Source organism: Lepidochelys kempii, chromosome 6 (assembly GCF_965140285.1).
Source record: "Lepidochelys kempii isolate rLepKem1 chromosome 6, rLepKem1.hap1, whole genome shotgun sequence".
Lineage (NCBI taxonomy): Eukaryota > Metazoa > Chordata > Testudines > Cheloniidae > Lepidochelys > Lepidochelys kempii.
Window position 1 is genome coordinate 83,870,403 of NC_136385.1, and position 14,435 is coordinate 83,884,837.

The 14,435-nt window shown below is 42.0% G+C and overlaps 1 protein-coding gene across 3 annotated transcripts in view; it reads left to right on the forward strand.

Annotated features, from left to right (window-relative positions):
• The first annotated feature begins 358 nt into the window (after window positions 1–358).
• SCFD1 (sec1 family domain containing 1) overlaps window positions 359–14,435 on the forward strand; it is a 124,495-nt gene continuing 110,418 nt past the window's right edge. For all 3 annotated transcript variants that reach the window (XM_073348922.1, XM_073348924.1, XM_073348923.2), the window contains exons 1-6: window positions 359–457; window positions 5,871–5,941; window positions 7,484–7,572; window positions 8,354–8,444; window positions 9,640–9,762; window positions 11,462–11,549. In XM_073348922.1, coding sequence (XP_073205023.1) covers window positions 427–457; window positions 5,871–5,941; window positions 7,484–7,572; window positions 8,354–8,444; window positions 9,640–9,762; window positions 11,462–11,549 — 493 coding nt within the window. In that variant the 5' untranslated portion in view covers window positions 359–426. The remainder of the gene's footprint in view (window positions 458–5,870; window positions 5,942–7,483; window positions 7,573–8,353; window positions 8,445–9,639; window positions 9,763–11,461; window positions 11,550–14,435) is intronic.

Here is a 14,435-nt window from a genome sequence, read left to right on the forward strand (position 1 = left end):
TTCATGACTTCATTTCACACCGGTTCTTACACTATCCGCCTTTACTCAAGAGGTGCAGGCTGGCATGCGAGGCTCTCCGCTCTACGCTGAGGGCAGCAGGCGCGATTTCTTTTCATTAGAATACGCGGGTCCGGGCTCGGAGCCAGGACGCCTGAGAGCGGGCAGCTCTCCGCGTCTGGGAGGTGAAACAAACAAGTCCCCCGCACGCGGGCTGTGGGTCGGCCCCCTCAGGCGCCTCCCCCGGCTCCGCTCCCCATCTCCACCCCGCCACCCTGACCAGAGCTCGGGGGCGTGGCCAGCCGGTGAGGGCGGGGCCAGGCGGAGGTCACTGAGGCTCCGCCCCCTCCCGACCCGCTTCCGAGTGCGCCGGCGCGCCACGTCGCTTGCCTGGTGCGTACGCGGAGGTGGGCGGGGCTGGCCGTGAAGATGGCGGCCGGTATTCGGGAGAAGCAGACGGGTGAGGCGCTTTCCCTTCTAGCCCCTGCCGGGCACCCGAGGGCTCGGCCTAGGGCCGTGGCCTTTCCCGTCTGGCGGCGCGAGCAGGGGACGTGTGGACCCCGCCCGGCCGGTAGCCGTGGCTGTAAGGAGGCGTGGAGCGGCCGGCAGTGGCCGTGGCTGGGGGAGCGGGGGATTCACACACCCCTCCCGCGGGCAAAGGGGTGGCAGCGCGGGGCCCGCCCCCGGGTGCGTGTGTTGTTTTTAGGTGGGGCTGTGAAGCCTGGCGCCCCCCGGGGGCCGCTGCCCTGCCAGCTGTGTAACGCTGGCTTCGGGGGCGGGGGGGGAGTCTCTCGCCTGACCTCGCCCAGGGGTCCCCGCTACCGCCCCTCTGCTGTCCGCCGCCTGCTCAGTTCCCGTTACCCCAGCGCACCACGGAGCTCGGCCTCTCCCAGATCCGCTGTCCCAAGAGTGGCCCCAACTCTGCCAGCTCGGTGGTACTGTTAGTTCCCAGCGAGTAGGGCGGATGGAAATGGTTGAGAATGAGCTTTCCTGGACTGTTAATGTGACAGAAGAAGACTATATTGCATATTGCAGAGACTTTTCTGAAATATAAATAAAATCATAACTGCATAGAGCCACGGGCACCAAAATCGCTGGGCTTTGGTCTTGCTGTTGCAGACTAAGCCCTGGTCTACACTGGTGGGGGGATTGATCTAAGTTATGCAACTTCAACTATGTGAATAGCGTAGCTGAATCGACATATCTTAGGTTGACTTACTTCATGTCCTCACGGCGCGGGGTTGACTGCCTCCACTCCCATGTCGACTCTGCCTCTCTCGGCGGTGGAGTATAGGAGTCGACAGCAGAGCGATCTATCGGGGATAAATTTATTGCATATACACTAGACACGATAAATCGATCCCCGATAGATCAATCACTACCGATCTGGCGGGTAGTGTAGACATATCCTTACCGTGGTGTCTTCACCCACAGTGAGTCGAGTGCTGCCCTATCAACTCCGCCTGCGCCTCTTGCGGAGCTGGAGTACAGGAGTCGATCGGAGAGCGCTCAGGGGTCAATTTATCGCATCTGTACTAGACCCGATAAATCGATCCCTACTGGATCAATCGCTGCCTACATGATCAATGTCAGGTGACCAGACAGCAAGTGTGAAAAATCTGGGTCGGGGTAATAGGCGCCCATATAAGACACGGCCCCAAATATCAAGACTGTCCCTATAAAATAGGGACATCTGGTCACCCTAGTGAGATGACACAAATTATGGGAAAGAAGGTGATTAGTAGGTTACGTTTGCTGTCTCTGGAAACAATTTCTGTTTGTTGTGATTATATGTGACCGGAGCTAGGGTGACCAGACAGCAAATGTGAAAAATTGGGACAGGGAGTGTGTGTGGGGGGGGTGGTAATAGGAGCTTATATAAGAAAAAGACTCAAAAATCGGGACTGTCCCTATAAAATCAGGACATCTAGTCCCCCTAACCGGAGCAGACATAAAATATGATTTGAAGACAGAAGAACACATCTTTCTTACGTGACTTTGCTGTTAGGATTAAACAAAAGACATAGGAGGCATGAGAGTCAAGGAGGTAGAAACTAGGATGGATTTGACTCTTAAAACTAGGGTGAACATTAGAGGGGACTACTATTGATAATAGGGCTAATTAATCAACCTTTTCTTAGGCCTGGGCTACACTAGGGGAGGGGTTCGAACTAAGATACGCAACTTCAGCTGCGCAAAGTCGAAGTATCTTAGTTCGATTTACCTGGCCGTCCTCACGGCAGCGAGTCAACCGCAGCAACTCCCTGTCGGCTCCGCTTATTCCTCCTGCTGAGGTGGAGTACAGGCGTCGATTCAGGGATAGATCACTACCGGCTGATCCGGCGGGTAGTGAAAACGTAGCCTTAGACATTAATGTCTCTGAGATGTGCCTCTTCTACACTTTACCCTTGTGCATTTTCCTTTTTTCTGGTCTTAATTCGTCAACAAGACTTTTTAGTCAATTTTCATTCTGTAACTTTTCAAAACTGAGCAGCAGTAATAATACTGAAGTTTCAATCATCCGTTGTCATTTAGCCATATATATAAATGAGGGAAACTTGAATGAGTAATCCAGCTTTGTGGAGCCTTGAGCCATCTGTTGGAGCATACTGTTAGAATGGGAAGCATATTGCATCATAATCCTGTTTATTTCTTTTCCTTGCTTGTGGTTTCACCAAAACCTTGGTTCATCTTCTGGTCATCTCTTATCTTGACTATTGCAATAATTGCTTTTCAGGCGTCTTGGACTCACGTTGTGCCCTGCAAGTTTATTCAACACATTGTTTCTAAAACAGGGGCGGGCAAACTTTTTAACCTGAGGGCCACATCGGGTTTCGGAAATTGTATGGAGGGCCGGTTAGGGGAGGCTGTGGCAGGCTGTGCCCTCACCCCCTATCTGCCCCCACTTGCTTCTCACCTCCTGGTGACCCCCCCAGGACTCCTGCCCCATCCAACCCCCCCTGTTCCTCAGGACCCCTGCCACAATCCACTCCCCCCTCCCCGCTCCCTGTCCCCTGACTGCCCCTGGAACCCTTACCCCTGACTGCGCTCTACTGCCCCATCCAACCCCCCCTCCTTCCTGACTGTCCCCCCCGGGACCCCTGTCCCCATTCAGCCCCCCCAGGACCCCTGCCCGCTATCCAACCCCCCCCCGCCCCCTTACCATGCAGCACAGAGCACCAGTGGCTGGCAATGCTACAGCCACACCGCCCAGAGTGTTGCCTGGCTGCCCAGAGCATTGCGCCGGTGTAGTGTAGTAAATTGCTCTCTGTAATTGCTATCAGTAGCACATTCCTACGTGGAGCAGTTTAATACACTACACCGGCAGCATGGCACACTGAGGCTGCGGGGGAGGAGGAACAGTGGGGGAGGGGCTGGGGGCTAGCCTCCTGGGCCAGGAGCTCAGGGGCTGGGCAGGAGGGTCCCGCGGGCCGTAGTTTGCCTACCTCTGTTCTAAAATCATCTTCCTTGTTTTCTGTGTTAACCATCTCAACCTACTTCTTGAGTTCCTGTGTAAGCTACAGTATCTCCTTCAGTCCTTGTTATTCCCTTTCTGTGCCTTAATCTCATCTTCTCCTATTTTATCTCTTCAACCAGTACTTAGTCTTTGCAATAATAGTGCAGTTTGATATTCCTTTAATTTCCTTAAACTACAAGCAATTCCATCCTTCGATGCTGCCCTTTATCTAGTTATCCTTGATCCTTTCTTCTGTACAACCACCTCCTCCTCCTTCCACATTTATCCTCATTACTCATTTATTTCAGTCGCTATCACTAAACTCCACTTTTTCTTCTGTTCTGGGCACAATCCATGAATCCTCTAACTTATTTTAAAAGTCCAGATCAACTAAAAAAGATACATCAGAGTACTGAGTACACTTTATGAATTTTGACTGATGTAATCTTCATCTCCCAGTATTGCTGCCTACTGTTTGATATTTCACAATGTGGTCAGTCTTAATTTAGATTGTAGACTCCTCAGAGCAGTTATCTGTAACTTATTAATAGGGCCCTATTAAATTCAGGGTCCATTCTGGTCAATTTCGTGGCCATAGGATTTGAAAATTAGTCAATTTCATGTTTGCAGATGTTTACATCTGAAATTTCTTGGTGTTGTGTGCAGGTTCTGACCCATTTCTTGGTGTTGTGTGCAGGTTGTGGGACGGGGGGGGATGTTGCAAAGCTGTTGTAGGGGGGCTCATGGGATTACCACTCTCACTTCTGCGCTGCTTTCAGAGCTGGGATCTGAAGGCAGCATCCTCGGAACTTCCTGCAGCCACAGGAGGTTCCTGGAGGTGGGTCTTATTTCTCCTGTGCTGCTGGGAGCCTAGCCCGGGGCTCCTGGCTGATAGTCCTAGCCAGGGTGGGGAGGGACAGACTTATTCTTCCCCTGCATGGCCACTCTCGTGGGGAGATCAGACCCATATCCAGCAACCTGTGGCTGCAGGAAGCTCTGGGGCTGCTGAGGTAGTAATATTTATTTTTTTTTATTTTTCTGTCCGCATGTTTGTATGGCTCCACCAGAAAAGGTAAAAAGAGTGCCTCTGCCCACATAATTTTCAGCATTCTTTTCGTATTTTCAGATTTATTTTAGCATACACTTGTTGGAATGACATATCACATATTAAAATGTGATTTGTTGCTTGAGTCAAAAATTAAGCATTTTTCAATACATAAATGTATTTTAATTCTAAACTTTAGTAATTTATGACTATCTAATCTTCCATCTTCTAAAATCCATTCACAGTATTTAACTTGCTCACCACCTGTAGAGTGAATTCCAGACTGCATGCTTTGTGAAATATTTCCTTTTTATTAGTTCTGAGTTTACCTCCCATAACTTAACCATTACTACTTTTTCTTTAAAGGTGCACACGCTAGAATGTGCACTTTTCAATATGTCGGTGCCCACCATCTGTTTATGAGTTACTATAGTCTGCCTTGATTGTCTTAAGAAACTTTTTGGCCATTATGTTTTGTGTTCTTTCTGCTATAGAAAATGCTAGAAAGGTAACTTTCCTTGTTAAAAGATTCAAACTTGCTAAGAGATTGGGGAAGTCATAGATCTAATGGACAGAGCTGAGCTGAGCTGAGTTGTGTGACCTCTTCTGGCACCTGTTCTTATTAACAAAATTCTCATTTGGCTACAATTTGTTCCAGTGATAGGAAGAAGAGATTCTGTCTTCAGGTTTAAAGACTTTTTCCTTTCTGTCAGCAATAGTTAGTTGAACTTCATAAATTCATGTTGAGATCTATTGTTCTTGACTTAACTCAAAGATTATATGGCTGGTGATGGGACACTTGATGGGGAGGTCTCTGAGGTACTACAGAGAATTCTTTCCCAGGTGTCTTTCTGGTAGGTCTTGCTCGTGCGCTCAGGGTCTAACTGATTGCTGTATCTGGGATTTGGAAGGAATTTTCCCCCAGCTCAGATTGGCAGATACCCTTGGGGGTTTTTTTGTTTGTTTTTGTTTTTGTTTTTGCCTTCCTCTGCAGCATAGGGGTATGGGTCACTTCCAGGTTTAAATTAGTGTAAATGGTGGATTCTCTGTAAGTGGAAGTTTTTAAATCATGATTTGAGGACTTCAGTAACTCAGCCAGAAGTGGGTGGGTGAGGTTCTGTGGCCTGTAATGTACAGGAGGTCATACTAGATGATCGTGATGGTCCTTTATGACCTTAAAGTCTGTAAGTCTATGGAAAAAAGGAATTTAAAATTGTCTTCTTGCTTTGGACCTTTGGAAAAAACCAATACTGAACTAACTCACAAAAGCATCTTTTGTCCTTGGAAACATATTTGGTCTCAACGGTTATCAAGGAAAAAAGTAAAACTAACATAATAGTAATTGGATGTTTTGATCTCACTATTTTTCAGTGGCCTTGAAGCGTATGCTGAATTTTAATGTTCCTCCTATTAAAAACAGCACAGGAGAACCTGTATGGAAGGTAAGAGAAACTACTTGACTTACTCTAAAAGGCAACCTTACAGCATGTCCAAAAGTTTAGATTATCAGTTTTTAACCAATTGGAGGTAAAAATCTGGCAACCGTAAGGTAGAATCAGACCAAGTGTTTCTGGTATATTATAGTAGTAACCCGCAATTTCTGACAATTTGTCATGTTTTGAGAAAATTGACATTTTATAGGCACTTTATCTTTCCATTGGGCTGATGCTTTTTTAATTATTAAAATAGTTTAATTTCTTTACATTAGAAAACAAACTATAGTATTGGAGCAAAAGAACAGAATTGGGTATGAGGTAGTAACAAATCATTGAAGGTGTATAAGTTTCCCTTTTAAAAGTTTTAGTTTTAATCTAGATGCTTGGTTGCGTACAGTTTGATTACTTTCACCAATTATCTTCTGAAAATTTGTCATGAAAAATTCACCTTTTTCAGGCCAAGTTTCCAATGACATACCTACAACTTAATTATGATGTGATGCATTTAGCCATTGTGCACAGGAAATACTGAACACCCATAGGAGACTGCGTAATTATGCCTAGCCCAGAGGTTCTCAAACTGGGGCTTAGGACCCCCAAGGGGGTCACAAGGTTATTACATGGGGGGTCATAAGCGCTCAACCTTCACCCCAAACCCTGCTTTGCCTCCAGCATTTATAGTGGTATTAAATATATAAAAAGTGTTTTTAATTTGTAAGGGGGGGTCGAACTTAGAGGCTTGCTGTGTGAAAGGGGTCACCAGTAAAAAAGTTTCAGAGCCACTGGCCTAGTCTTTTCTCCTTTGTGTTGTCAATAGTGTTTGTTCTGTTCTTGAACTTAAATTCTTTTACTTTGTAAGGGTTTTTATCCTATGTATTGCACATTCTGGTTGATGGAAAAGATACATGTTTAAAAGTACAGCATCTTAAGGAAGCAATGCCAAACTGAAGTTCTAGGAAAACTTATTATATATTTTAAGTGAGAACCTGAGAAGAAACTAGTGGAAGAAACTTAGGACCTATTGGAGTCCAGTGGCAAAGACTCATTTGTAACATGGGGGTAAGCACTGGCAAAAATTCAGAATGAAATAGGTAGAAATGGGAAAGAGAAGGGAACTCAAAGGAAGAAACTGAATTTTTAAAGTAGTAAATCTAGGGCAAGCAGAGCCAAAGATTCCTTCATTACTATTTTTTCAATATGGCATTCTGGAATGATTTTAATTCCCCCCAAATGATATTTTCCTTCTCTTCTTCCACTCAGTCCTGTACCATCAGTTTTCTCTTTTTCAGGTCAGAGGAGTTGGCCTTGTGTGATACTTGTGCACTTCACAATAATTACTTTTCTGGATGCAGAGCTTCTTGTTTGACTGACAAAAAGCACTGATTCTGGCAAGATTTCCCCATCTTTCTTTTTTGTTGCTCATTTGTTTTTTTTTCCTGCTTTATTTTCTCTTAGTAAACAGTAATGATAGGAATGAAAGAACTTACAAAATTTAATAAAATTTTCATATTAATAAATATTTTAACATTTTCATTCTGTGTTTTATAGGTTCTCATTTATGACAGATTTGGCCAAGATATCATCTCTCCTTTGCTGTCAGTGAAAGAGCTGAGAGACATGGGCATCACCTTGCATCTGTGAGTACTTTGTGTGTACATTTGTTAGTTATATCTGTTTACTTATTCTTCAAACCATGTATCAAAGACTCCAGTTGTTTATATTCTTAAAAAATCACATACAAAGTCTATTGAATCAGTACAAAGAGTCCAAAGGCGCTTTTAAAAATTTAACTGAAGATTCTGTTCTTACCACTGCCCAAATCCAGTAGGAATACTGTGGCTAAAGGATGGGTAAAGTTATCAAACTAGTCAGAAGCATTTCCTACGCAGTGGAAGATGAGGGACTCCCTCTCAAATGAATAAATAAAAATAAAATAACCCAGTATTCTTCTTCAAGTATTTATCCACGTTGATCCAACTGTGAGTTTGCATGTTCGTCAGAGAGGATTTTTTTGTCAAGTGAATGTTGAGGATGTATGTGCATCCTATGTGCCCTTGCATTTCCTTCTGGCCCCCATAAAGGGCTGAATAGACCCAACCACCTCTCTGTTCCTTCTTACTCTTCATAACAGAGACAGAACTTAGCTATGTCTGCCTGCTATCCTGGAGCTCTCAACTGTTAATTTAGGGTTAGTGTTCATCTAGCAAGTAATTTTTTTTTAATTTTTGAAATAATTGACCATTGTGTGTGTGGTGATATTGCTGAAATCAAGCTTCATAAGACATAAAGAGGAATTCTACAAAATTGGATCATCCTTATAAAACTAAACATTTTATTTTCTGATGTTCATGGTGTTAAATGAATAATAAGAGAAACAACAGTAATTGGAAAGGTAACTTAGTTTTGATTTTCCCTTAGGCTTTTGCATTCTGATCGAGATCCTATTCCAGATGTTCCAGCAGTATACTTTGTAATGCCAACAGAAGAAAATATTGACAGAATGTGCCAGGTAACTACTTTGCACACTTAATGTTTGAAATAGGAGTCCATAACTAATTCATATGAGATTGAGTGCATCTTTTATCAAATTTTAACATACTGAATGTATTAATCTATATTTGCCACAAAAAGAAATTCTGTTATAAAACTACTTCTGTATCCAGACTGTAATTTGTGAAGCTGATGTTTCCCAGAACTTTAAGAGAGAGCAATAGCCAGGAGGGGCTATGTAGTTGTGGGAAGAGGGTGATTTGAACATAGGCATCCTTGCTGGTTATGCTCCATGGTGTAGTCTGTATTTGGGTGGAAAAGTAGAGACGTATGCACTGTTAAATAGCTTAAGTTTCATTTCCTTGCTTTTGATGTTTTGTGTTAGGTATGTTATGTGTCCAGTGTTGGAATTATTATTTATGAATATTAATAAGACAGGGCACCACCAGACATTGCCCCATAAATTCCTTTATTAAGTCCAAAGGCCAGATGATAGTTGTGCGATTGCTTTAAATGTGCCTAAAAAACCGTAAATAATAAGCAATGTACTATACCCAATACAGTAACACACATCTGTAAGCATATGATCAATTATACTCACAGATAGACCAGACCAGAGAATAGTCCTTTCATCCTGTTTGTCTCAGCATGGTTGGAATGGTTCTGATAAAGAACCTTCAGATTCATGGCCCTTTGTATGCTTCAGCTAACTTGCTAGCTTGAGCAAAAACCCAGTCCTTCCTCCTCCCTTTCCTTGCTTACCTGCAGAACAATGGGAAAGTTTGTGCTTGCTTCTTTTCAGACCGTATTTCTTTGTTTTGTTACTGCAGCCTTTTATTTTATTAATTATTTTTTGAACCATGCATTCTTTGCACGTTACATTCTGGTCTTATAACTTCTTATTCTCACCAGCTTCCTTTATTTGATGATTAGGGCCTTTTCTGACATACCCGCAAATACATTATTTTCTTAACGAAACTTAAGATAACTTCTTTAATTTCATAACTATCCCTACATCTAGCAACCTCCAGTAATATACAATATAGTGTTTTTATGTATCAACAGTCAGCTGAGCACAACAGAATAATTTCATTTCAATGATAACTAGAACACTAGGTAATAAAGATTATTGAATTTTTAAGAAGTATCTTCATTTTTAGCTAGTTGCTCTGTAGTACCTATTGAGAGTAAAAGCTATTAATTTTTGCTTTCAGGATCTTCGAAATCAGCTTTATGAATCATATTATTTAAATTTTATTTCTGCCATTTCAAGAAGTAAACTGGAAGATATTGCAAATGCTGCTTTAGGGGCTAGTGCAGTAACACAAGTAGCAAAGGTAAGAAATTGTGCAGGCTATGATATTAAAGGACCTTCACTTTTAAAAACTCTGCATTTTTTTAATGTTTCACAAAGCATTTAGTATTAAAATATTAATTAAATATAAATGTTCATTTCATTTGGGCTGACCTAATTCCATATATCCTTTTAGCTTCATTTTTCTGCTCCCAAACTGACATAAATAATTTGTGATTGCAATCTTTGTTGGAAATTGAGAATGTACAACTGGAATGGACAGACAATCCATGCACAAATTATATTTAAAATTATCCGCTAAATTATTAAAAAACGAGGAAACTTAGAGTAAAGATTGACATGCAGCAGACATATCAAAGATGTATATTTCTGAAGAAATCTCTTCATATTTCAGATCACATTATTCACTTTCTCTCCTCATTTTTATAGTTTACAATTGGGGAGAGAGGAGCGGTTACCAAATTTTTAATTCAGCTCAAACAAGAACTACTATTAAACTCTCATGGTCACATCCTCAGTTTGTGTAATTTGGTATATCTACATTGGCTTCAGTGCTCAGACATCTGTTTCTTCCCTTTTACGCATTACCCAGATATTTGTATTTTCCATTATTATTTTTCTGAACATATGAATAAACAAAAGGTGTTATACAGCACACTCATGATAGTGTTGAAATTATTTCATCGTTTTGTGAAGATGAACATCTTTCAACGCAGCCAGATTGAGTGCTAAACATCTCAACAAAAGGCAAAGTCTAATTTTTATATTCTAGCTTTTATTAGTAGATTAGTGCCCTGGAAACATTTAATATTTGTTTCTTCTTAATAGTTCTGAGCAGCACTCTCTAAGATATTTCAGCTGTAGTTGTATCTTATTCAGTTTCTTTATTTGAATGTCAGACCTTATAAATTATGCTGTAGTTACTATAGATGGATATCTGGTATTGTTCAGTTTCAGATTAAAGCTTAACAAGTCATGAATATATGTTTAAGACAAGACAGCTTCACACTTTATTCTTAGCATATTGTAATGATTGTCATCCTTCAGGCTAAGATTTTGTCACAGATATTTTTAGTTAAAGTCACGGACAGGTCACGGGCAGTAATGAAAAATTCATGGAAGCCCGTGACCTGTCCCTGACTTTTACTAAAACTATCCGTGACAAAATGGGGAGCCTGGGCAGCTGTGCATGGCTGGGAGCTCTAGGGGCCCCCATCACCCGTAGCATCTCAGAGCTCCAGGGTCCCCCTCTGCTGAGGGCTCTGAGCTGTGGGGGTTCCCCCTGCCACCATCAGTGGCCAGGAGCTCTGAGATCCCTCCCAGGGAGGGTGGGAGCAGTGGAGGGTCCCTCCAGCCACCTGGGGCAGTAGGGCTACCCCACAGCTCCCTGCCTCCGCAGGTGACAGGGGACCCTGCTGGCGCTTTTTGGAAGTCACAGATTCCATGACCTCCGTGGCTAAATCGCAGTCTTAGTCATAAGAACTGCCATTCTGGGTCAGACCAATGGTCCATCTAGCCCAGTATCCAGTCTCCGATAGTCGCCAGTACCAGAGCTTCAGAGGAGTGTACAGAACAGGGTAGTTGGAGTGATCCTCCTCTGTCTTCCCCTTGCTTGTCAAAGATTTAGGGTCATCCCAAGCATAGGGTTGCATCCCTGGCCATCTTGGCTAACAGCCATTGGTGGAACTAAACTAATTCTTTTTTTGTCCCTTAATTTGTAGGTCTTTGATCAGTATCTCAATTTTATTACTTTGGAAGATGATATGTTTGTATTGTGTAATCAAAATAAGGAGCTCATCTCATATCGTGGTAGGTAAAATTTTATTTGTATAACATTTGTTACCATTGAATATCTAAAATGTAAGCTTACTCTGAAGTCAAAACAATATCTAATAATGATCTTAAATGAGTTCTGTTCTGTAATTGAGGATTTCCAATTTAGCAGATATATAAATCTAAAATCTTTTTCTGTTTTAAGGCCAGAAGAGGTCTCTGTGATGAGTTAATCTGACTTCACAAGAATTTACTAGAAATGAGGTTCAAAACCATGCAGATACATGTTAATAGGATCTTAAAATCCAATGCCTTGACCACTTGGTTATTCTGATCTTGAGTGAAAATACAGTAACTCCTCGCTTAATGTTGCAGTTGTGTTCCTGAAAAATGCTACTTTAAGTGAAACAATGTTAAGTGAATTCAATTTCCCTATAAGAATTAATGTAAATAGTGGGGGTTCGGGTCCAAGGAAATTTTTTTCACCAAACAAAAGACTATATTTTATATATTTACACACACACATACACAGTATAAGTTCTGAACAAACAATTTAATACTGTACACAGTAATGATGATTGTGAAGCTTGGTTGAGGTGGTGGAGTCAGAAGGTGGAACATTTCCCAGGGAATGCCTTACTGCTAAATGATGAACTAGCACTTGGCTGAGCCCTCAAAGGTTAACATGTTGTTAATGTAGCTTCACATTCTACAAGGCAGCACGAATGGGGGGAGGAGAGACAGAGACACACACCGTGTGAGAGAGAGAGAGACCCGTATTGCCTCTTTAAGTATGTTGACGCCACTCTAAGTACATTGCCTTTTAAAGTAGATCAGCAAGCTCCCTCCATCCTGAGCCCTGTCCTGTGTCCGTCGACACCCCACCCAACCCCACTCTGTGGAAATGGGGTAAAGGCGTGGGGGGGGGAGGGAACACCCTGACATTAGCACCCCTCTTTACCCTCCCCTCACCCCACACAGCAAGCAGGAGGCTCCCGGGAGCAGCTCCAAGGCAGAGGGCAGGAGCAGCACACGGCAGTGAGGGGAGGGACAGCTGAGCTGCCCAGCCATTGATAGCCTGCTGGGCGGCTGCGATACAGGGAACTTAGGGGAGAGGGAGCTGGTAGGAGGGCTGCCCGTCCACCCTGGTTCCAAACCCCCACCAGGTAGCTCCAATGGGCTGCTCTTCCTGCAAGCAGTAGACAAAGCAGGCGGCTGCCAAACAACCTTATAAGGGAGCATTGCACAACTTTAAACGAGCATGTTCTCTAATTGATCAGCAATGAAACAACATTAACTGGAACAACTTTAAGTGAGGAGTTACTGTATATGTTTTTTTAGTGGCGGAAGAGTACTGTCTTAAACGTAAACATTTTTAAGAATATTGTACAGTTCTAAAAAAAAAAAAATTGAAATTAGTGCTCCAAATAGAAAAACCTACTACTATAGGTTTGTACACACTCACAGGGCTTATTTACACATGGAGTTATTCAGGAACAGGTATTCTTGAATAACTCCTTGTATAGACATTCTTATTCCAGAATGTAGTGAGTTGGAACCAGAATAGAAATTGGCTAACAAGTCAGTCTTTAGAAAGAAAAGGAGTACTTATGGCACCTTAGAGACTAACAAATTTATTTGAGCATAAGCATGCATCCGATGAAGTGATGAGTTTCACTGTATTTTCCACTGAATGCATCCAATGAAGTGAGCTGTAGCTCTCGAAAGCTTATGCTCAAATAAATTGGTTAGTCTCTAAGGTGCACAAGTACTCCTTTTCTTTTTGCGGATACAGACTAACATGGCTGCTACTCTGAAACCTGTCAGTTTTTAGAGTCACTCTTCATTAGTTTTGTACATGGGTGCATGCTGCATATTTATTCAAGTATTAGCCATGGAGAACATAACTTCTTGAACAGAAGCACCTAAAAATCTGAGGTGCAGATGTTTGATCCCTGCCTTTTTTATTTTACCAGCGATCTACTAAGGAGGCTGGGAGATCAGAGAGAGGATAGTTTTCTAATTATGACAGCAATTACCAGTCTTCTAAGCAATAACCAGTCATTAAATACTTTCCCCTATCAACTTGTTAGAATGGGTCCACCCAATTTTTTGCTTCCTTTCTAAACAAATTCATTTTTCAAAATTCAAATGCTGTAATATTCCGTAGATTTCAATTAAGATATGATGAACCTAGAGTAAACTAACTTCACAATCTTTTCCTGCCCCACCAAAAAGAAAAAAAAAGTGTATACGTAACCAACTTAGGTTTGTTGTGTAAAATGATGATTGTTACCACAATGTTCTAAATAAACAGAAGTTGATAGCCAAGCTTGTCTAATACTGTTTTATTAGAATCAGAAATATTAGTTAAAGATAAAATGTATTACGCTATAGTAGAGCAGCTATAGGGAAGGTTTTACACACACAAACTCTGTGTATCTCCCTATCTATATTATAAAATACTTTGGAATTATTCCTGGATCAGAAGATTTGCATGCAGGTTGTCATTGATAGCAAAATATTTTTTAAACCATTAATGGAGTAATTATTATATATGTTACAGATCATTGAGTTTGGAACTTTCTTAATATATAAAATAACATATTGTAATATCTGTACAGATACAGAATTTTTATTCTCTAGATAGCACAGTGCGTTCCACCTCAGGAAGCTGGTTTCCAAGTGGATGTTAGTCCAAAATCACCACACGCATTGTCTTGATTCTCCATCTCCACCCATAGCTGCGGTAGTAATAGGGTAAGGTCAGGGTTGACATGTATTGTAAGATATGTGGAAGAAGATTGCACAGTGTTGGTTTTGCTCTAATCAGTAAAACTAATTTCTTCTTCATGTTTTTCCATTATTCGTGACTTTAAAAAATTAATTGGGAACAGGAGTGGAAGCATTAAGTGGGGCCTT